Consider the following 23,933-nt stretch of genomic DNA (forward strand, 5'->3'; position numbering starts at 1 on the left):
AGTGCCCTCTCCCGTGGGTTAGAGAGGATGGAAGTCCCCTCTCCCGTGGGTCAGAGAGGATGGAAGTGCCCTCTTTCCGTGGGTTAGAGAGGATGGAAGTGCCCTCTCCCGTGGGTTAGAGAGGACGGAAGTGCCCTCTCCCGTGGGTTAGAGAGGATGGCAGTGCCCTCTCCCGTGGGTTAGAGAGGACGGAAGTGCCCTCTCCCCGTGGGTCAGAGAGGATGGAAGTGCCCTCTCCCCGTGGGTTAGAGAGGATGGAAGTGCCCTCTCCCGTGGGTTAGAGAGGATGGAAGTGCCCTCTCCCGTGGGTCAGAGAGGATGGAAGTGCCCTCTCCCCGTGGGTCAGAGAGGATGGAAGTGCCCTCTCCCCGTGGGTTACAGAGGATGGAAGTGCCCTCTCCCCGTGGGTTAGAGAGGATGGAAGTGCCCTCTCCCCGTGGGTTAGAGAGGATGGAAGTGCCCTCTCCCGTGGGTTAGAGAGGATGGAAGTGCCCTCTCCCGTGGGTTAGAGAGGATGGAAGTGCCCTCTCCCGTGGGTTAGAGAGGATGGAAGTGCCCTCTCCCGTGGGTTAGAGAGGATGGAAGTGCCCTCTCCCGTGGGTTACAGAGGATGGAAGTGCCCTCTCCCGTGGGTTAGAGAGGATGGAAGTGCCCTCTCCCGTGGGTTAGAGAGGATGGAAGTGCCCTCTCCCCGTGGGTCAGAGAGGATGGAAGTGCCCTCTCCCGTGGGTCAGAGTGGATGGAAGTGCCCTCTCCCGTGGGTTAGAGAGGATGGAAGTGCCCTCTCCCGTGGGTTAGAGAGGATGGAAGTGCCCTCTCCCGTGGGTTAGAGAGGATGGCAGTGCCCTCTCCCGTGGGTTAGAGAGGATGGCAGTGCCCTCTCCCCGTGGGTCACAGAGGACGGAAGTGGTGTCTTGGTTTTGACACCCTTTGACAATTTACTTTGGATGAGTAAATTGCAGTGTCATCTAGATGGGAAGGTACCTGGTGACCTGGTAGAGCCTCCCTTGTATTTCCTGAAGACTATGGTGTACCCCAAGTTCAGTCTATCAGGGTGCAGAACAGAGAGACCTAACGGTTTGAATACACTTAATTATAGTTCTATTTGCATATTTTCATTTCAGTTTTTATAATTATTTACTTGGATTAATTTGTAATTGGGTAGAATTTAGTTTGAGGTTTAGCAGTAATGGCAAGATTTTTACCTTTCCTGAAGAAATGTCTGTTTGTCCAAAGGTCTGGGACCACTGTATGGGAACCTTAGTGTACAGCTCATCTGTTTTTGCAGGTAAGTTCGAGAGTCCTCTGGCTTTGCTGAGTAGGCTGTGAGGCATTCAGCTCCTGAGGTGGTGGACCTGAGTCCACCAGCCTCCTGAGTAAAGACCTGCTTTCTCCATCCACAGACTAAACGGACTCACTCCAGTTAATGTCCTTGAGGTTTTAAACTTAAACACACTCTTGAAGTCTGAACTTCTCTGTTTAGAAAGGTGCACAGTCGTTGGCTCTCAGATTCTGTGCCCGATTGCAGGGAGTGTGAGCTCTCCACTGTCCCCTAGAGAGGAGGCCTAGGATGTGAGGACTTCGTCAGGTATCACCTGCCCTGGCCCAGAGTGTGCTGAGGCAGGTTGGCCTGCTCCTCCCCACTACTGAGGATGGGCGCATCTGTATAGCTCATGAATTCAGGCCAATCGTGTCTTTTGGTGGCACATGAAACCGACAGGTGATCACTCCAATGAGGGCCTGAATGTTAGGCAATGTGGAATGTCTCTGGGTCTGATCTCCTCACAGTACGGGAGGGCTGCTGTGCGTGATGCCCTAGGATTACCTAGCCCACACCTGCGCCTCCCAGCAGCTCCTGGGCTGGCATCCTGGGCTTGGTTTGGCTCCTTGTGTGCATGTCTGTCTCACTGGAGGAAGGAAAGCGGGAGACTAGAAGGGGGGAGCTCTTTCCCGGGCTGAGTAAATTGCAGTGCCATCTAGATGGGAAGGTACCTGGTGACCTGGTAGAGCCTCTCTTGTATTTTCCAAAGACTGCGGTGTACCCCGAGGTCTGTCTGGGTGCAGAACAGGAGACCTAACAGTGTGAATAACTTACCAGTCTCAGGGGTAGCACACATTTCTTGGAAGTGTGTTGGAATGATTTTCTCAAAATGAGTTATGTAGAGTCACTATTTGACTATCAAGAACACCGTTGTGGGGCTGGGGATGTGGCTCAAGCGGTAGTGTGCTTGCCTGGCATGCGTGGGGCACTAGGTTTGATCTTCAACATCACATAAAAATAAAAATAAACAAACAAAAAGAACACAGTTGTGCCCTTGACTATTGCCATCTATCCCCGCTGGCCACCTAATGCTGGGTTCACAAAATCTGGCTATTCCAATAACTCAAGAAAACAACCAAGAAAGCAGCAACCACACAGAAGTACCTTTTCAATAATCCGGGGACAGCTCTGTGAAGTTAAGTTTCTGTGGAGAGGGAGAGAGCCATAGTCATTCTTTATTCTTATTTAGGGACACACAAGGGGAGGTTCCATAGAACATCCCCAAAAGGGCAAAGGGGTAGGGTTACAAAGGAACAGGGGAGTGTAGCTCAGCTCCACCTGGTGACGCCTGCTCCTGTAGCCAGCGTCATCATCCCAGGTGGGTGAAGCCCAAGTGACGGTGGAATGCAGTAATTGTTCAGCGCCCTGGGGCAGCGGGACTTCGAGGTGTCTGTACCCAGGGCATTCCTGATTCTTGACCTTGGATGTCATAGCTTACTTAGGACACAGAGTGTTTTCTGATATCATTTACCTAGTCCTCCTACATTACTGAAGGAAATGATTCTAGGCAACAAGTTTTAAAGAAACAAGACATCCATTTAGTTGCTCTTTTTATCCCGAGTCACTTAGTTACTCCTGGCTGACGGAGGAATCGCTCTGCCCCATGAGACCTGCTGAGGGAGCTCCTGGGCCTGCTCCCACCCACAGCTGTTGGGTGGGTGCAGCGGATGTGCTTTGGCCCAGCAGGCTTTGTGTAGGCGGAAGAGAAGCAATACTTTTGGTTCTGCCTGTAGCCAGCTAACTCATAGCCACTTGGGATCACTTCCCTGTCTTTCCTTGTGCTTGTGTAGGTTTCAAGCTTTGTGTTCACTCACGTTCTCACACCTGCGCGTGTGTAGTTTTCAAGCTTTGTGTTCACTCACGTTCTCACACCTGTGCTTGTGTAGTTTTCAAGCTTTGTGTTCACTCACGTTCTCACACCTGCGCGTGTGTAGTTTTCAAGCTTTGTGTTCACTCACGTTCTCACACCTGCGCTTGTGTAGTTTTCAAGTTTTGTGTTCACTCACGTTCTCACACCTGCGCTTGTGTAGTTTTCAAGCTTTGTGTTCACTCACGTTCTCACACCTGCGCTTGTGTAGTTTTCAAGCTTTGTGTTCACTCACGTTCTCACACCTGCGCTTGTGTAGTTTTCAAGCTTTGTGTTCACTCACGTTCTCACACCTGCGCGTGTGTAGTTTTCAAGCTTTGTGTTCACTCACTTTCTCACACCTGCGCTTGTGTAGTTTTCAAGCTTTGTGTTCACTCACGTTCTCACACCTGTGCTTGTGTAGTTTTCAAGCTTTGTGTTCACTCACTTTCTCACACCTGCGCTTGTGTAGTTTTCAAGCTTTGTGTTCACTCACTTTCTCACACCTGTGCTTGTGTAGTTTTCAAGCTTTGTGTTCACTCACGTTCTCACACCTGCGCTTGTGTAGTTTTCAAGCTTTGTGTTCACTCACGTTCTCACACCTGCGCGTGTGTAGTTTTCAAGCTTTGTGTTCACTCACGTTCTCACACCTGCGCTTGTGTAGTTTTCAAGTTTTGTGTTCACTCACGTTCTCACACCTGCGCTTGTGTAGTTTTCAAGCTTTGTGTTCACTCACGTTCTCACACCTGCGCTTGTGTAGTTTTCAAGCTTTGTGTTCACTCACGTTCTCACACCTGCGCTTGTGTAGTTTTCAAGCTTTGTGTTCACTCACGTTCTCACACCTGCGCGTGTGTAGTTTTCAAGCTTTGTGTTCACTCACGTTCTCACACCTGCGCTTGTGTAGTTTTCAAGCTTTGTGTTCACTCACGTTCTCACACCTGCGCTTGTGTAGTTTTCAAGCTTTGTGTTCACTCACGTTCTCACACCTGCGCGTGTGTAGTTTTCAAGCTTTGTGTTCACTCACGTTCTCACACCTGCGCTTGTGTAGTTTTCAAGCTTTGTGTTCACTCACGTTCTCACACCTGCGCTTGTGTAGTTTTCAAGCTTTGTGTTCACTCACGTTCTCACACCTGTGCTTGTGTAGTTTTCAAGCTTTGTGTTCACTCACGTTCTCACACCTGTGCGTGTGTAGTTTTCAAGCTTTGTGTTCACTCACGTTCTCACACCTGTGCTTGTGTAGTTTTCAAGCTTTGTGTTCACTCACGTTCTCACACCTGTGCGTGTGTAGTTTTCAAGCTTTGTGCTCACTCACGTTCTCACACCTTGGTGAGGGAGTCATTGCAGAAGGGCTGAGAGTGTCTGACAGGAGTGCTGTCAGGGAGCGTCGGGTCCAGCATGATGGAGCCAGGCATTGGGGTGCTGACTAGGTTAAACCAGATTTGTGGGACCCCAGTAGACCTCCAGAGCAAGGGGGCTTGTAATCCAGGAGCTGAATCTGATGCAGTCACACAAGAGTCTTTATTACAAGCTCAAGCCTGGACTCAACCATTTCCAATGCAATGGTCCCGAGGAATGAGTCCGGGCCCTCAGTTCAGTGAGGATTTATAGATTTTGGGGATACTTTATGCATCACAACATCACACAGCAAATCATTTCACATCGTGGGGAAATCAAACACAACTCTTAACGTTGATTAGCATATTCATTGGCGGGAACAAGTTGGGAAGGGTGATTGGTTGGTTCAAGTGGTGGATACGTTTGAACTGATTGGTTTAGGCTGCGAGGGGTTGCAAGAGAGTATTTTCTAAACTGCAGGGTTTCCTAATCATGTTATCAATCAATGTTATCAATCATGTTATCAATCAATCCTGACATTTCAGATATCTTCCTTGTCTCATGCTGATTGGTTGTTGCTGTGGGTCATTAGGTCAGAACTTGGGCCTCAAGCATTCTGTGGTCTTTCCAGGGACTTCATTGCTGAGTCGAGGACAGCTGGCACTGCAGTCAGGGATATCTGGCTGTACTGACTTTTCCTGTTACTCATGGACAAATGACTCAGCACAATAGCTAGGTGCTTAGGGACACTCTGTGGGTTTTCTAAGAACAAAGGTCACCTCAGTTTCTCAACTACATTTGTGCTCCTTCCCACAGCATATCCTCTCCTGAGTTTGTTCATCGATGAGGACAGTAAGCAGCTTCTCACAGGGTGTGCTGATGGCCAGGTGAGAGAACCCTGTAGTTAGAGCCCACTTTCAGATATTGCTGCAAGTGAACCTGTGCACAAAAGGTCTTTGCCTCCTTATTATTGTGAATTTTTTGTGATTTGAAGAAACTGTTCACCCTCAGTCCTGGGATGGGGACTCTTTGTGCAAGTCAGCTCATGGTAGAGCAAAGGGAATTTTAGTCCATGCCTGGGCCCATGGGTCTGCAGAGAAGATGGATAAATCTGCGTGCTTTGGAAGCTCCACATGTGACTCTGGAGTATAACAGACAATGAGAAACACTCATATGACCATTAGCAACAGCATTAAATATTTTTTGGAAACTGAAGGTATTTGTTTGGATATGAGGTGTCTCTTGAAAGCTTATGCATGAGGCAAAACAAGATTGCTCAGAGGTGAAATGATTAGATTGTGGTAGATTAATTCATTTGATGGATTAGTCATTTGAATGGACGGATGGGTAACTGTGGGCAGATAGGGTGTGACAAGAGGAAGTAGATGCCGTGCCCTGGTTAGTCATGCTGTTACTGGTCCCTTGCACTCCAGCTCTCTCTGCTTTCTGGCTGTAGAAAATGGAGCAGCTCTCCTCTGCCATGTCCTTCTGCCATGAGGCTCTTCCCCCTTAGGTCCAGAGCTTATGGAATTGACGGACCATGGACTGAACCTCTGAAACCATGAGCTGAAATAAACTCTTCCTCCTCTAAGTTGTTTTTGTCAGGTATTTTGGTCACAGTGACAAAGAGTTGATAATGCAGAAATTGGTACTGGGAGTGGGGTTGTTGCTGTGATGTGGTTCAGAGGATTAGGAACTGGTTTGTGGGAAGAGTTTGGAAAAGTTTGGAGATGCAGATTGGAGAAACCTTAGAATGTTTAAGCAGAGCTTAATGGTCATTTCTTGTGGAAGCTCAGAAGACTAGAATGCCAATAGGACTGTGGACAGTAAAGATTGTGCTCCTGAGGTTCCAGAAGGGGAGGAGGACTCTACTGGAAATAGGACTAGAGGCCACTTATGACATTTCCCCCATGTCCTGAGACTTTCTTTGAGGCTAAATTTAATGATAAATTAGTGATGGATTAATGGATTAATTAGTATGGTAGAGGAAATTTCACATCAGCACAGCATTCAGGTGGTGGTATGGATATTGCTAGCAGTTTAATTAAGCTTTCTGTGAGAATCACGAGTAGAAAGTGGAGTGGAATGATTGAAAAAATTTAAAATTTGGCCAGAAAAGTGCATGTAAAACTTGGGTGAAGGAAGTTATGGTTGTTGAAGAGATTAAAGCTGCTAAAGAGATGCTAAGTACTTTACACAATAGGAAAGACAATAGGAAAGACAGTTTGAAGGTCTCAAAGGAATTGGCAAGATCACACCTATCTCAGAATCAAAGGTGTAAACATAAAAATCCCTTTGAGAAGAGACCATGGGAATCCTGCTTATATAGGGGCACATAAGCAGTTGTTTCAGCTCTGTTCAGGCCTCCATGCACTCAGAAGCCACTGCAGCTGTGGTCCCAGGAGCCCGGCTGCTGCTTCAGATATCAGCAGACCTTGGTATCATCCAGGTGGTGCTCATTCTGCAGGAATTCAGGCACTCAAGTGTGGGGTCTTGGAGACTTCAAAGGAAACCCATATTCAGAACTTGGTGAAGTAAACCTAAAATGCTCGTATAAAAACTTTTGAAACAGTTTATTATTGTATTAGTCAGCCTTTGGTCGCTGTGTCAAAAGACCTGACACAAACACTTAGAGGAGAAAGTTTATTTTGGCTCCTGGTTTGGGAGGCCAGGCAATATATAGCAGGGCCAGAGTTCCAATGGGCTACCCCCAAAGTGCTGTGTTGTGTGAGCAGGGAGCCGCAGCTGCTGTGAAGACACCTGAGACTAAGAGACACTATTAATATGGAATGTCTACTGAGAAAAGTTGCAGACACCAAGCCAAGAAAGGCAAGAGAGGCCATGGTGGGCTGCAGTCAGCAAGGGCCTAGGGCCCAGCTATGCAAGTCCTCTGGAGAGAACTTCAGGATGTCACATGTCCCAGGTGCTAGCTGGGGACTTAGACCTTGTTTGGTCTTGCTTTTGTCCCACTCATTATTTCTATTCACCTCTTTTTTCCATGTGGAATGGAAATATTTATTCTGTGCCTCATATATTGACTAGATATAATTTGCTCTTTGATCTTTGCAGGAACTCATGCTGAGTTTGCCTTGAGTCTCAGATAAGACTTGGGATTCAGACTTTTGGGCAATGCTGGAACTTTGAAGACTATGGAGTCTCTTGAAAATGAACTGAATATATTTTCATTGTAAGAGGAGCATGAGATTTTGGAGACCAGAGGCAGAATATTATGGTTTGGATACTACATGTTTCCCAAACTTCATGGGTGAGACAATGCAGGAATGTTCAAAGGTGAAAAGATTAGATTCTGAGAAATGTGATCTCATCAGTGGATTGATGTTTTTGACAGGTTAATCATTTGAATGGAGGGTGGGGCTGAAGGAAGTAGATCCCTGGTGGTGTGCCCTTAGGAATAATGTTACCCCTGGTCTTTGCCCAAGCTCTCTCTGCTTCCTGACTGTCTTCACCAGCTCCTTCCACCAGCTGCTGTTTCTCACCTGTTGGTCAGAGCTATGAGGAGGCTGACCATGGACTGAACCTGTGAAACCACAAGCCAAAATAGACTTTTCCTTCTCCAAGTTGTTCTTGTCATGTCCTTTGGTCACAGCAACCAAAAGCTGACTAATATAATACTTAATCTGCTTCAAAAAAGTTTTTATGTGAGCATTTTAGGTTTATTTCACAAAGCATGGGTAAAGTAGTTGTTGATACAATATGAGAAAGATATGCTTTTGGAGGCTAATAGAGTTTATTGTTTTTTATTTCTTTTTTTGTGGGGGGTTATGAATTTATTTTCTTTTTGACAAAGTTGACTGCTGTTAGCCAGGTCTCATTGCCAGTGGTGTGGTCAGAATGCTCATGGCTTTGAGGCCATGGTGTGGCCTGGAGGGGGACTGGGTGTAGGCCATGGGGACCTCATAGGTGGAGCAGTGCCCCACGTGGACACATACAGCTGAGGTGGTGTCTGACCTGACCTCAGTGTTTGGGACTGACTGCCCATCACAAGCAGGTACACTGAGACTGGCGTCCATGGGGGAAGGGACCTGGGAGTGCCCCTGGGGACCGGAGGACATTCAGTTGCATCACTGAGGGAAGATGAAGGGCACAACGTCTTTGCTCTTGACCCACTTTCCTCTTCAGGTGTTCCCTCTTTTCATAAGCACCAGTGTGGAGAGACACTCCTGTCTACCTGTTTTGCTTTCTCAGCTCTGGGTCTTCAGTTTGATAGAAAGGCACCATTACCGTTGTGTGGCACGTGTTGACCTAAGGAAGAAAAACAAGGCTTTTTTCACTCGAAGGATGGAGTCTGAGGTGTGCAGCCTGCCAGGTGTGTGTTCCCTGGGTCTCCTGCTTTCCGTGTCGGACAGGGTAGGGGGTCAAGGAAAGATCTGTCATTTAGGAGAAGGCTTCCTTGACTTTGGAAGACACCTCAGCCCTGGAGGGCCCTGTGAGACAGAGTGGGGGCTGCTCTGCTCCAACAATGGCGCAATTGTGTGTGGGGGTTGCGGGGGAATTGAACAGAGGGACATAAGCCACAGAGTTGATCGCGGAAGTGGGGACCAGCGGGCACAGGCCTTTGAGGATTCAGAATGGTGATCTGAGCAGAGTGCGGTGTTCCCCTGCCCCCAATGTCACGTGCACCTTCACCTCCACCTCACCCTCCTGCCACCCGCAGGCCTTCTCTTGTCCTGCCATGCTGAGCTCTTCCCACCCTGTCCCCAGAGCACTGTCCCTCCGCACGCACTACACACAGAGCAGGTGCTCCGCTGGGAGCCCCCGTGTCCCTGTGTGGTTGCTGTCTTTACAGGACGAGCTGCTCATCTTCACAGACCTGCTGTCTGTGCAGGGATTCTTGTCGCTATTCTTCTTTTCCTCTGAGATTTTTGTAGGTGGCTGTAAACTGTTTCTTTATGTATCAGGTCAGAAATTACCTTTCCAATAAAAGTATTTTTTAAACCTTGCCTTCATTATTTTCTTATAAATAATACATTCTTATTCTAGAGGTAAATCTTAAGATTGTCTTGGGAAATGTGGAATCAGCTTCTATGTCGACCATCTCTTCTTCTCCACTCCTTTTTTTTGGTTCTGTGTTTGAAATTTCATTGTTCACAGACTTCAGGATGGAAGATACAATGTTTCTGTTTTTTTTTTTTTAATGATACTTAGAAGGATTTCTCTGATTCTTGATTTGAGGTATTCTAGCAATTCATACCTGTGGCAACCTCCCACTAAGTCAGTTGTCTGCCTTTCAACTTGATTGATAAGCCTAATTTCAGATTGTCCATGATTCTGTTCCCTAGAGGAGAGTCAGCGCCCCTCTATGAAGATGCTGGACCAAGGAGAAGAGGCTGAAGCCGCCCTCCCCATCCTGATGCTGGCAAGCTGCTACCTTCCACGCCTTCTAGATGCTGGATGTGGAGTGTACGTATGGCAAGCTGGGCCAAAATCATGAAGAGAAACCTTTATATCCCTCAAGTGAACAGGGCAGGGTGCTGCACACGGCAATTCCAACTATGCAGGAAGCTGAGGCAGGAGGATTGCAAGTTTGAATCCAGGCTGGCAGCTTAGTGAGACTCCATCTCACAATAAAAGAAGAAGAAAGAAAGGGTCTGGGGTGTGGCTGGCCAGGAGAGCACTGGCCTGGCCCGTGCACAACCTTGGGTTCCTCCCAGCACCTCCCATACACAGATTCCTTAATTGTGTGTTATGCTTAGTTTTGAAGAATGAATAGAACAAAGCCAAATCACTTTTGCCCCTGATTGGGTACAAGCTCTCTTAGAATCGCATATTTCATTTCTAAGAATTGGTAAATTTGGTTTGAGTTAAGCCTCTTGAATAAAAGAAATTAGATGGTTTCAATTCTGCTCACCAAAATCTAGGCAAATCTTTACCTCTGTTAGGGCACTTTTCCTTAGAACGAGGCATGGTAATCATAACTCATTCTGATTTCTCCTTTTGCTCCACGTGTGCCATGTATTATACATTTAAAAGTAATCCCCTGTGAATTTTACTTATTTATTTCTGTGCCGGAGAGCAACATGTGGAGGCCTCGTCAGTGACTAAATGATATGTAACAGCTGTATTCACCTCTCCCCTAAGACCGTGTGAGATAGCTTAGAGATTACGAATCCCACAGAAGACAAGCCTCCTATCCTCTGGATGGAGTGGGAAATGAGAGGTGGGACCAGCAGGCTCAGGAAGGCAGGCTGACCTTGCAGAGGGTTCCTCCTGTCCTCCTCAGAGAAGCGGAGCACCTGCAGGGCAGGGCAAAGCGGGAGCACCCCACCTTATGCTGTGTGCAGGACCTGAGGGTCTGGATGGTGTGGAGCAGGAGCCTGGGTGGGAGGGCAGACTGCTCCAGCAATGAAGCCAGGAGCTGGGCTGCACCCTGACAGTGGGCAGGCCAGAGCTGTCTGGGGGAGATCAGGTGGGCTCTGACTGGGGTTCTCACTCTGCCTGCGAGCTCTGCACTCAGGGCTGTTGGTTTCCTCTCTGAACTTGCCTCCTCCTTTGCTGTAACCACGAGTCTATAATGAGGGTCAGACTTAGGTGGGGCCAGCCTGTGGCCACCTGGGGTCACCTGCCTCTAGGAGATGGCCGGTGGGTGGCCATCAACCCCACAGATTTCAAGGTGCAGGTAGGAATAGGATGATCCCACCGACTGCAGTGCCCGTGCACACACCTTCTGGGTGCCCGCAGGGGGCATGTGCTGCCCCCATGTGTGGAGAAAGGGCAGCAACACCAGGAAAGACGTGGAGCTAATCTTGAGGGAGAAGTTCTGCTGACGACGTTCCTCTTGCCTTAGAGCAGCCTTCCTTCTGAGAGCAGCACCTGCTTGTGGATTGCAAGTTCAACTGGTCTGTTCATATTCCACCTGGCAAGCTTGGAACTGGAGCACGCTTTACACTTCAAAGGTGAGTCAGAGTTCAGTCTTCTCTGACATCATCTCTTACACTTGAGGGTTTCTTGGAATGACATGAGGGGTGGTGAAAGTTTAGGGGTGCAAGCCTACCGCTCAGGTTTGAAGGTCACTTTTATCAGAAGCAACGTGGCTCCTTACCTGTGACTTCTGTGTTTCTAACCCAAAGGACACTGTTTCAGTCCTGCATTTCCCGACCGTCTGGCAGAATCAGCACCTGTGGTGTGCTCCCCCCTCCACAGCCCCTTCCCTGTGTTGCTCAGCCTTTCTGCACCCCTCTGTGCCGTGTCCCGGCCCTTTTCTTCACATGCACCAGGCTCCTGTGCACCCCTCTCCCTGCACACACATGCACCAGGCTCCTGTGCACCCCCTCCCTGCACACACATGCACCAGGCTCCTGTGCACCCCCTCCCTGCACACACATGCACCAGGCTCCTGTGCACCCCCTCTCCCTGCGCACACATGCACCAGGCTCCTGTGCACCCCTCTCCCTGCGCACACATGCACCAGGCTCCTGTGCACCCCTTCTCCCTGCACACACATGCACCAGGCTCCTGTGCACCCCCTCCCTGTACACACATGCACCAGGCTCCTGTGCACCCCCTCTCCCTGCACACACATGCACCAGGCTCCTGTGCACCCCTCTCCCTGCACACACATGCACCAGGCTCCTGTGCACCCCTCTCCCTGCACACACATGCACCAGGCTCCTGTGCACCCCCTCCCTGCACACACATGCACCAGGCTCCTGTGCACCCCCTCCCTGCACACACATGCACCAGGCTCCTGTGCACCCCCTCCCTGCACACACATGCACCAGGCTCCTGTGCACCCCCTCCCTGCACACACATGCACCAGGCTCCTGTGCACCCCCTCCCTGCACACACATGCACCAGGCTCCTGTGCACCCTCTCCCTGCACACACATGCACCAGGCTCCTGTGCACCCCCTCCCTGCACACACATGCACCAGGCTCCTGTGCACCCCCTCCCTGCACACACATGCACCAGGCTCCTGTGCACCCCCTCCCTGCACACACATGCACCAGGCTCCTGTGCACCCCTCTCCCTGCGCACACATGCACCAGGCTCCTGTGCACCCCCTCTCCCTGCGCACACATGCACCAGGCTCCTGTGCACCCCCTCCCTGCACACACATGCACCAGGCTCCTGTGCACCCCCTCTCCCTGCACACACATGCACCAGGCTCCTGTGCACCCCTCTCCCTGCACACACATGCACCAGGCTCCTGTGCACCCCTCTCCCTGCACACACATGCACCAGGCTCCTGTGCACCCCCTCCCTGCACACACATGCACCAGGCTCCTGTGCACCCCCTCCCTGCACACACATGCACCAGGCTCCTGTGCACCCCCTCCCTGCACACACATGCACCAGGCTCCTGTGCACCCCCTCCCTGCACACACATGCACCAGGCTCCTGTGCACCCCCTCCCTGCACACACATGCACCAGGCTCCTGTGCACCCTCTCCCTGCACACACATGCACCAGGCTCCTGTGCACCCCCTCCCTGAACACACATGCACCAGGCTCCTGTGCACCCCCTCCCTGCACACACATGCACCAGGCTCCTGTGCACCCTCTCCCTGCACACACATGCACCAGGCTCCTGTGCACCCTCTCCCTGCACACACATGCACCAGGCTCCTGTGCACCCCCTCCCTGCACACACATGCACCAGGCTCCTGTGCACCCCCTCCCTGCACACACATGCACCAGGCTCCTGTGCACCCTCTCCCTGCACACACATGCACCAGGCTCCTGTGCACCCCCTCCCTGCACACATGCCCTGAGTACTGCCAGCTCACAGACCCTCGTCTCCATGTGTTGTCACCCTGACCTGAGGCCCTGTCCTTCCTGGCTCTCGGTCACTCTTGGGTTTCTGTGCCAAGCAGGAAGCAGTGGCATTTACCCGGTCCTGGCCTCCACCTATCTGCAAGGTGTCCACCCTGGCTGCTCTCCCCTCTGCACTGGAGCCAAGAGCTTAGAGCCTCTTCTTAGAGGCTCACTTGGTTTGGTCCTTCTGAGGCTTCCGAGGCGCTCAGGGTGGAGTAGCAGTTCCTCTGCTGGGCCACATCCCATTCTAGGTCCTCCAGGGCCCCTGGTTCTTGTCGAGTGCCCCAAGGTCATGGCCTTCCTTCTGTCCTCTGAATCCTCCAGCCTGCAGGGCGAGTGGACCAGTTCAGGCCTCTTCTCCACTGACCGTGCCCCATCCCGTCCCTCCTGCTCAGCGTCAGGGCCACCTGCTCCTCCTGGGCGGTGGGTCCTCAGTGGAAGCTCCCTTCTCCTCCCAACACTCGCACAGCCTGTTGCGGCTTCATGTTTGTCACCTCCTGCCCAGTGTCTGGTTCTGGGCCTCATGACAGGGAGGCCCATCTCCTCCCTGGCCATGTCCCTGGCTTCTGGTGCAGGTGACCAGGTGGAATGGATGGGTCTACCGGGCTCGGTTCCCTGACTTGCCACCTAAACATTGTCTCCTTGTCTCTGCTGCCTGTCAAGACTTCAGGTGCCTCAGCATCCAGGTGGCTGGTTCCTGCGCTGTGAAGAGCCAGGCTGCTGACCATAAGGTCAGTGGAGGTCTTGCCCCCTGCTCCTGCCAGGCGCATCTCCCGCAGCCCTGCCAGAATGGCACAGAGACTGCCCCGAGTTGTGCATGCTGGGCAGCTGCATGCGCCTGTCGAGTGGCATGACTTGGCCCACAGGCGGCAGGGTTGACGTGGAAAGCGTGCTGTGAGGAGGGCTGTGCATGTAGACCTGCGACTCCTTCGTGTCTGGCCATGTCATTAACTGTGTCACAATGCTTCCTTCATAGGCCTTTTGCCTGCTCACGTCCATGTTTGGGAAGAGAATCGCCATACTGGAAATCAGCCTGGATACTCTGCTGAGGTCCCAGCAGGGCCCTGTCCCTGAGAAGCCACTGTCAGTGCTGGCGAGGTACGTCTGCTCGAGGGCCATGTCCCCATGGGGGTGTCGATTGTGTTGATCAGTGAGCATTTTTCAGATTTTTTTCTTTTTGGTACCAGGGATTAAAGCCAGGGGTGCTTAACCACTGAGCCACGTCCCTAGCCTTTTTCTTTTTTATTTTGAGACAGGTTCTCACTAACTTGCTTAGGGATTGTTAAGTTGCTGAGGCTGGCCTCCAACTTGCAATCCCCCTGCCTCAGCCTCCCAAGTCACTGGGGTGACAGATGTGTACCACAATGCATAGCTAGATTTCTTTTTATGTTAAGAAATAAAGGTGAAATTTGGTAAATACTCAGCCATTCTAACCCTATGTGAAAGGAATTATTGTTCATACCATTGCTTCTTATATCTTATTGAAAATGAAGGGATTCATAGTTTAACACAAAATACTATTTTATTTCAGAATAGAATGCAGATTATAAGATAGCACATTTATTAAAAATATACTGACTTTTCCTTTCAGAACAAGAATAAGCTTAATAGTTTTTATTTCCAAATATTGTAGTTTTTTTATTGGTTGTTCAAAACCTTACAAAGCTCTTGACATATCATATTTCATACATTAGCTTCAAGTGAGTTATGAACTCCCATTTTTACCCCAAATACAGATTGCAGAATCACATTGGTTACACATCCACATTTTTAGATAATGCCATACTAGTAACTGTTGTATTCTGCTACCTTTCCTATCCTCTACTATCCCCCCTCCCCTCCCCTCCCATCTTCCCTCTCTACCCCATCTACTGTAATTCATTTAATGAGAGCAACTAAGAATAGAGCAGGGAGGAAGAGCAGGAAGAAAAGATTAACATTAAACAGAGACATGAGGATGGAGGGAAAGGGAGAGAAAAGGGGAATTGCATGGAAATGGAGGGAGACCCTCATTGTTTTAAAAAATTACATATAAGAGGTTGTGAGGGGAATGGGAAAATAAACAAGGAGAGAAATATTGTAGTTTTTATTTCTAAATATTGTGTGTCCTTGTCTGTGTGAATTAATCATTTGTTACCATACTTATCGTGTGTGTTCCATTGAGCAATTCCATTTTATCCTTGTTTGCTTTATAGCCTGGCTTTATTTTTGTTTCAGCTCCTGTGTTCTACCAACTTCTCCCCTGTATCTTGGAGTTGTTAAGGGGAAAAGTACTAAACCTGCTGGTCAGAAACAATCTGGTTAGTAGAATACACTCTAAAACATAAAAGTGCAAAGCTGACTAGTTCCTGTTGTGGGCAGCACTGCCTCTCAACATGCCAGTCGCTGTGCTGTCCTGCCTCTGCTGCTGCCCTGCCTCTCTGGAGGGGACTGTACATCCTTCGTGGCCGGGCAGGTGTGCGGTGTCTCTTCCTGAGCTGGGGTCCTTCACAGGCATTCAGAGGCTGGCTTCACACCGGTGGTTGTGTCTGTGGCCACGGCTGGGTGCACGTGGAGGGTCCCCAGTGACCACACGTCCTGCTAATCCACCCTGCGTACTCCAGCATGTGTTTCCCAGACAACCAACCATGCTGTAGTTCTATCCAAAGAAACTGATCCCTTGGTCTCTTGTATTGGCCATACCATGATTCATTATTCTTGATTGTCTAAAAAATGCTTTTTTATGCCTTTGTTCTTAACAACCTACTTGTTGCTTTTTTTCCAAGAAAAGATTTGAAAGTTGCTTTCATTTGAGAGGCAGGCTTCCTTGTGTCCCAGTGCCCACTGGTAGGAATCACTGATATCTGCTTCTTTTTTCCCTTCAATGTTCAATCTGAACTCTTAACTCAGTATTGTTGAACGTCTTACTTGGCCTGCTTAAAACAATTAAGGCCTCAAACAAACCGTTTTTACATTCTGCTCACAGACACCGTAGAGATGGCTTGCACTGTGCCCTGCCCTTGTAGGAAGCTGTCCCTGTGCTCTGCCCTCTGACTTGGCTGTGCCCATGTGTGCCCCAGGCCTGGCTGTGGTGGACACCCACCTCCTTTGTATTTCTGGGAGCTCTGCCACTGGAGCTCCCTGTTCTGAAGAGTAGGAAGTCATTCCATGAGTTTCCTCTATGGTGGGCAGCCCAGACTGTGCTGAGCCTGGCTCCCTGCCATGTTGAAGAGGTCACTCATTAGGTGTGCTTGGTTTCAACGGGCATCATTTGGGGTGCCAGGTTTGAAATAGTACCAGAAACAGAACGGAATTTCTTTGTAAAACAAAGCAAAGCAAAACAAAAAACACCTATCACTTAATATTATGCATTTATCCATTTTTCTGAAGCTATTTTATGATTTATGCAAACTATTTATCTTTAGAGGCTGGGGCTATAGCTTAGTGGCAGAGTGCCCGCCTCGCACATGTGAGGCACTGGGTTCCATCCTCAGCACCACATAAAAATAAATAAATAAAGATATTGTGTCCATCTACAACCAAAAAAATATTTAAAAAAAAATTTATCTTTAACATCAAGGATCAAATTTACGCAAAAGTAAATAGTTCTGGCAAAATTGTTTTTCATCTGAGAGCATTTTTGAGGTTTGCAAGTATTTGTGGTAAGTTCATGTGTTGCTGGTTTTTTTGTGAAGCATGGAGAGGGTGTCTGTGTGTATCTGTATGTGTGCCTCTGTGTGTGTGCGCATGTGCGTGTGTGTCTGTGTGTGTGTCTGTGTCTGCGTGTGTGTGTGAGTGTCTCTGTGTGTGTGTGTGTGAGTGTCTCTGTGTGTGTGTGTGTGAGTGTCTCTGTGTGTCTATGTGCGTGTGTATCTGTGTGTGTTTCTGTGTGTGTGCGTGCGTGTGTGTCTGTGTGTGTCTGTGCGTGTGTGTGCGTGCGTGTGTGTGCTGTGTGAGTGAGTGTCTGTGCGTGTGTGTGCTGGGTGTGTGAGCGTCTGTGCGTGTGTGTGTGAGTGTGTGTGCTCTGTGTGTGAGTGTCTGTGCGTGAGTGTGTCTGTGTGCGTGTGCGTGTGTGTGTTAGAGCTTGGTGAGGAGTTCCACTTCTGTTAGAAGGCACCAGGTGTCGCCATAGCCAGGCTTCCTTGGTGCTCTGTGCATGGACATGGCAGGCAGCTGTGTCCTCCTAGAGAGGCTGTGTGCGTCTGGGTCCTTAGTAGGAAGGCCGTGCTTGTCACTGATGGACAGACGCTGCTCCCAGACACTGCTCCCAGGCAGTCTCCTACCCTGCCCGCAGCCCCAGGGCTTCCTTCCCACCTGTGCTCCAGCCACGATTAGAAACAGCACAGCACAGAAGAGCTGGCATCGTCCACGAGCGTTTGAAGGGCACCTTTGAAGGACACTGTGTTCTGCCCATGCAGCTGAGTGCGATTTAAGGAATGAGAGGGAGCTGTCCTTATGCTTCTCATCCCCATGGTCAGTCTTCTCTGGTGCTGTGTGGGCCTGCACTTCACCATGGGCCTCTCGACTGTAGGTCAGAAGCCCCTCTGGTCTGTGTGGACTTCTCTGTTTTAAAGAGACAATGAGTCGTGACATTAAATATCTGCTGCTTCTCTAATGTCTTTCCACAGCTGTGCAGAGTGCCGTGGGGGACCAGCCCTTGGTTTTCCACACCAAAGTCAGGTCGTCCGGTTACGCATTGCCACCACGGTGAGTACAAAGCAAAACCGTGGCCCTGCCTCAGACGTGGGTTCAAATATGGACACAAATGGGTCCTTGAGGGTCCCATCACGGAGAGGGGCAGGGTTCTAAGCAGGAGCTGTGATGTGGTGGCGGAGACCCCAGAATGTCTGTCCCCGCAGTGGGGGGGCACTGCAGCAGCAGAGGTTTTTTTGGGTCACTACTGTGTACTGGGCCCCTCCTAAGCCCACCCACTGTGGTGAGTGAGAAGCTAGGATGGGAACAGGAGGAGTGGGGTGCTGGGAATGGTGTGGCCACCAAGGCTGACAGGACCTTTTTAGAACTGCAGCACTGGAGCATGGAGACTCAGGTTGTTCAAAGCCGAAGGGAGAGGTGCTGACTGTGTGAGGTTCACAGTCAAGGAAATGCGAAACACAGGATGCCTAGACCACAGCTGAGTCTCGAGATCCCTGGCCCCTCATGAGCCTTGAATTTCTCAAAGGCAAATTGTCTTTCTTTATTGAATGTAGACACCCCCTGCCAAGTCTGGACCCTTTATTCGTCCTTCACATAGTGACCAGAGCAGCCCTGTTACCTGGAAGCACCATATACGGTCCCTTTGCTTAGAGCACATGGCAGGCCTTGGCTGAACGCCCCTGCCTTGCCAGACTGCCGCCCTCGCTCCCTGCTCCCTCCGTCTCCCTCCAAGTCCACCTCCATCCCCAGGCCCTGCTGAGGCTTCATCTGGGCCGAAGTCCCAAGCTTCTCTGGTCTCAGTCTCTTCCACTCCTATGGCCCTTTCCTGCATCACTCTTTCTCTTTGGCCTCACCAGTAGCAAGCACAACTGTTTCACTCAGTGTCTGATCTGCAGACCCCTATGCTTGGGGTGACACTTGGCACCTTAGATTCTCCTATATGACACTTGTGAATGGGTGAGTGGTGGATGGATGGAGGTAAAGATGGAGAGACGGGGATCTGGGTAGAGAAATGGATGGGTGAAGATATGGAGAGGGATGGAGAGAAGGCTAGATAGAGATGTGGATAGATGGAGAGAAGGATGGTAAATGGATGGGTGGAGGGTTGGAGAGAGGATCACAGATGGCTGGACATATGGATCAATGGGTGGGTGGGTGGAGAAATGTACGGTGGATGGGTGGAGATGTGGATGGATGGGTAGAGAGATGAATGAGGATGGAGAAAGGGACGAATGATAGGTGGAGGGATGGACAGGAAGGGGTTGTGGATAGATGGAGATATGAATGGATGGATGGAAAAATGGAAGATGGATGGAGAGATGGTTGGATAGAGGGGTTGATGAATGGAGAGATGGACGCATGGAGGGAAGAGTGAATGGTTGGACGGATGGTTAGATGGATGACTGGATGGATTCTAGATTTGTGTCTCAGCAAAGTTATGCATCAGTCCATGTCCCTAACCTGTGGGTGCCTCAGGGCCTGTGGCCTCTGTGGCATTGAATGTGGACTCCTTGGGCCTCTGTTTTGAGGCTGTGGATAGGGGACTGTGTGCTGGAGCCCAGGGGAAGGAGGCAGATCCCAGGTCATGGTGTCCCTAGTGCCTTGCTGCAAGTTGAGACCTAACAGGAGAATTTCATGGTAGCATTGCAGGATATTAGTGCAGCATGGTGACATCTCTGAGGTGTGGGATAGAGGGACAGATGGAGGAAGGAGGAGCAGGAGGCAGCTGAAACTATTCATGCAGCTGTGTACATATTCCTTCTCCTGTAATATGTAGATCTCTTAAGAAATTTAATCTCTGAAAGTGACATGTAAGCATTTTCTTTCCACAGTGTCACTATGTTTTCACCAAAGACTAACATCAAGAAAGATGGTAAAAGATCTTCAAAATGCAAGATCAATCGCAAACGGTATGAAAGTTAGTGAATGCCTTCTAAGTGAATTTAAATAACTTAGATGTTTAAATGCTCTATCTGATTTTTCTCAAACAGGTATAAGACTGGTTTTGTCAGCTTTTCCGTCTCTGACCAAGTACCTGATAAAAACAACTAAGAGGAGGAAAAGTTTATTGGGGTGTAGGGTTTCACAGATGGCCAAGTCCATTGTTGTGGTCCTAAGGTGAGGCGGGATATCAGGGGTAAGGGCAAGGGCCCAGTGGAAGAGGCTGCTCAGCTCATGGCATGGTCAAGAGGGAGAGAGGAGAGGCAGGAAGGGGCTGCAGGAAGGGCAGCTCTTCTAGGGCCACCCCACAGCCCACTCCTCCTGCCCCAGTCACCCTCAGTCAGTCCATCCCAGAAGTCCACTCAGGTGTCAGCTCTCACCGTCCAGTCATTTCGCCTCACACTTGAACCCCAACAAAGGCCTGGTATGCGCATGTTAGTATGTATGCAAACCTGGGTCTCTAGCTGTCCTGTTTGTGGTGTCGATCTTCAGACACACTGCTCTTCTCGCCACCTGGACAATCTTGGATATCCATGTTCTGTTAGGATCTAGTTCTAGAAGAGAGCTGCAGCTGGAGATCAGCCCGATGAGCATCCAAGATCGGAGGGGTGCAGCTCGCAGCTGAGGAGCCACTGCTGTTTCCAGTGGCTGCTTGATTTGGAAGTCCCTTCTGCCCAGCAGGCCAAGCCCTGACCCCTGCTCTGACTCATGACTGGGTATGCAGACAGAAGAGCTGGGTCCTCCTAGGCTCTTTGCAGGACTGGGCCATGATGGGAAGAGGGTATGGCTATCAAACTGAACATCGTTTTAATTTGCATTGTATTTGCTTTTGGGCAATTATGTTTACAGAAATGCTTCAGAACACTGATTGCTTACTAGCATGTGTTAGCTGTACATTTTGGTGAGGGTTAGTGTGGGATTTAAACACATGATCAAATCCAGCCTCCATTATCCACCCTCCTCACCTGCTTCTTTCCAAATGCCAGCAACATTTTTGTTCATTTAGATCAACTTTTCTTTAAACTTCTTTGTGTCAGAATAGGCAGTATTTGGATTTGTGCCTCTGGATCATTTCACTTGATATAATGTCCTCCAGTTCCATCCATTTTCCTGCAAATGACAGGATCTCTCCTTCTTTATGGCTGAATGATACTCCATTCTGTATATATGCCACATTTTCTTTTTCCATCAATTGGTCAATGGGCACTTGGGCTGGTTCCATATCCTGGCTACTGGCAGCAGTGGCCCCATGTCCCTGGGCACGCGGGCATCTTTCTTGTGAGCCAAGTGCCTTCTGGGCTGCTGCGCTGCGTGCCAGTCCAGTCTCAGTCTGGAGGCCCCACCTGCCTGCCCAGCAGTGCACAGGGCCCTTTGCTTCATGTCTTCATTGACCTTTGTTAGTTTATGTTTTGATAATGGTGTTCTAATTGGAATGGGATAGTATATGATTATAGTTTTAATTTTGAGTTGTATTTCATTAATGGCTAATAATAATGAGAATCTTTCATAGATCTTTTAATCTTTCTTTTTGTTGGTTATTTGTATTTTTTTAAGAAGGGTCTTTAGAGCATTTCCCCATTTTTAAGTCGGATTATAAGGTTTTCAGATTTTTATATTCTGCATCTTGCTTCACCCGTGTTTATTGGTGTGTTCTTAAACTTCTGCAACCCCTGTGCTTCCTGGTGGTGTCACGTCAGAAAGGGATCCAGCGTATGCTGCAGCAAATGCATCTGACCACAGAAACTGTTCCGCCCAGTGTGAAGCTCCGCACCGATCTCGGGTTCTTTCGGCCAGTGTCTCTTTCTGCAGGGTGCTCCTGCTTTGCAGACTGAGCCAGCCGTCCCTCCCCTCATGTGGCTTTGGCCCTGTGCGTGTTCTGTGGGGAAGTGCGATGCAGTGCTCCTCAGCCTTGGCCAGGTGCAGGCAACACTTGTGAAGAGCCTGCGCCCTGTTGCAGTAGGAGGGGCAGGCCGGCCCAGCTCCTGGGTGTGCTCCTGGCTCACACCAGTGGTGCTGGGTTTCAGAACCATATGCTTTCACATAGTAGTCTGTGTTTTCTGCCCACCTACTCGTGCCATGTGTTTCCCTCTGTATTTCTGTAATAAATGTATTTGGGTAGTTTTAAGCCCAGTCCACTGTGTGGGGACTTAGGTGGGTGAGGGACATGCCAGGGGCACACACGCCCTGAGGAGAGCCAGTGGAAGGGCTCTGTGTGACCTGTGGCCACGGCCTGCTGGGACCTCATGACAGGAGCGACTTCCCTTGGGGAGGGGCTGGTGCTCATTTCCACGGTGGCTGTAAGCAGTGTGTGTGGCTCCCTGGAACGGAGTGACTCAGTGACTCAGGTGGGAGGAGGGTGCAGAAGTGGCACGCCTTCAACAGGGCTGAGCTGGAGCCAGGAGTCTGCTCTGCCTTGCGACCTGGGCAGCACTGTCCTCCCTCGGGGTGCTGGCCCGTGCCCCAGCCCTTGCCCCAGGAGCAGCGGCTCATACCTACAGACTCCCCACAGCTGCTGGTGAGCTAGGTTTTGTGTCAAACCGTGGCATCCGCAGTTTGAGAGAGTCTGAGTGTGCACAGTGCAGGTGAGGCCAGTGGGGGTACAAAAGACCAATTTTTTAAAATTATAAAACAAATAATGGCTTGTTTCCATTAAAGATTTTAAATTATATTCCTAAATAGTTGCATAGGAAAAATTGGAAACATTATGTGTACAAAACTGGTTATTGTTAGTGTGGATTTTTAAAAAAAATATTTATTTATTTATATGTGGTGCTGAGGATTGAACCTGGGGCTTCACACATGGTAGGTGAGTGCTCTACCTCTGAGCCATAAACCCAGCCCTTTTGCTAATTTTTATAGCAAAAATATTTGTTTTTTACAATGAAAATAGTAGCTATTTTGCCCTAGTTGTATTTCTAGGAGGAAAACAGGAGAGTTGCTTTTTCTCTTCATTTCCAGAACTCTGACTCACAATATAGTTTTTTCTTCTTAGCAACTGAAACATGGATAGACAATCAATTTCTGTTACTTCTTACCAATAAGATGGTTCTAAAAAGCCTTTGGAGTGACTGAACCAGAAGCCCAAAGGCCCAAGTGGCTCTGGAATTGGGGAGAAATGTAGATTCTACAAGGCACCTTAGGAGGTGGACGATTCCTGTCTGTTCCAGAGCTGTTGCTTGGAGCCGGAGGTATTATGGTGGTGTGGTGGTGGAGAGGGGCTGGCAAGTGCTGGCCACTGTGGGCAGCCCCTTCAGGTGGCATGTGTGGGGAGCGCTCATCCCTGCAGCATGGTGCACAAGGCTTCTACCTCATGTGTTCCTGTCGGGTCCCTGGGGAGTGTCTTACGTGGAAGTCAGGGTGTGGCCTGCCGCACGCGACACGGTTCCCACTCACTTACCTGCTCTTGCCCACGGAACTGAAGTTGTCGATTCTGCACATCCAGGGACCGTGATAATGTTGTCTTTTTGTGTGTCTATGTTAGACACAGGATTAAAAAACAGATATTTTTTGATTAAAATTGCTTTGCATTGGGCTATAGCTGTAGCTCAGTGGTACAGCACCTGCCTTGCACATGCGTGGACCTGGGTTTGATCCTCAATATCACATAAAAATAAATAAAGATATTGTGTCCATCTACAACTAAAACAATATAAAAAGAAAAGAATTTCTTTGAATGCATCAGAGCAAATTGGTGATTATTTAAAGGTCACTCAATAAGCCAAATATGAAACTAAAATAAATTATTTCCTAGCTATTTAATTGTCTGGGTGCCCTTTGCTCTAATATTGCTTCAGAGACAAATATGCTAAATTTTAATGAGGAAAACTGGTGATATTCCTATAGAAGGAGCTTTTTAACTTTCCAGATAATCGAAGAAGTAACAATATAGTGTACTCTCATGATTTTACAGGGGTCCCATTTAAATCTAGAAATATCTTGATATTTTTTTCTGATAGCAAATTTTATAAAAAATAAGACGGCTCCAAAAACTTTAACTTTCTAGCAACTCTGATTCTCAAAAGCATATAATTTAGTGTTCTTTTAAAAAATTGTTTTTAGTTAGGACACAGTACCAGGATGTAC

At 49.2% G+C, this 23,933-nt stretch overlaps 1 protein-coding gene across 1 annotated transcript in view; it reads left to right on the top strand.

Annotated features, from left to right (window-relative positions):
* Nucleotides 1-23,933, top strand: part of Wdr27 (WD repeat domain 27) — a 146,854-nt gene that overhangs the window by 34,687 nt on the left and 88,234 nt on the right. The window contains exons 5-14 of the mRNA XM_077109623.1: nt 1,237-1,288; nt 5,319-5,389; nt 8,709-8,829; nt 9,803-9,923; nt 11,313-11,416; nt 13,941-14,008; nt 14,254-14,375; nt 15,495-15,577; nt 17,885-17,963; nt 19,742-19,819. Of these exons, the coding sequence (XP_076965738.1) occupies nt 1,237-1,288; nt 5,319-5,389; nt 8,709-8,829; nt 9,803-9,923; nt 11,313-11,416; nt 13,941-14,008; nt 14,254-14,375; nt 15,495-15,577; nt 17,885-17,963; nt 19,742-19,819 (899 nt within the window). The remainder of the gene's footprint in view (nt 1-1,236; nt 1,289-5,318; nt 5,390-8,708; nt 8,830-9,802; nt 9,924-11,312; nt 11,417-13,940; nt 14,009-14,253; nt 14,376-15,494; nt 15,578-17,884; nt 17,964-19,741; nt 19,820-23,933) is intronic.

This window comes from Callospermophilus lateralis, chromosome 6, assembly GCF_048772815.1.
Source record: "Callospermophilus lateralis isolate mCalLat2 chromosome 6, mCalLat2.hap1, whole genome shotgun sequence".
Taxonomy (NCBI): Eukaryota; Metazoa; Chordata; class Mammalia; order Rodentia; family Sciuridae; genus Callospermophilus; species Callospermophilus lateralis.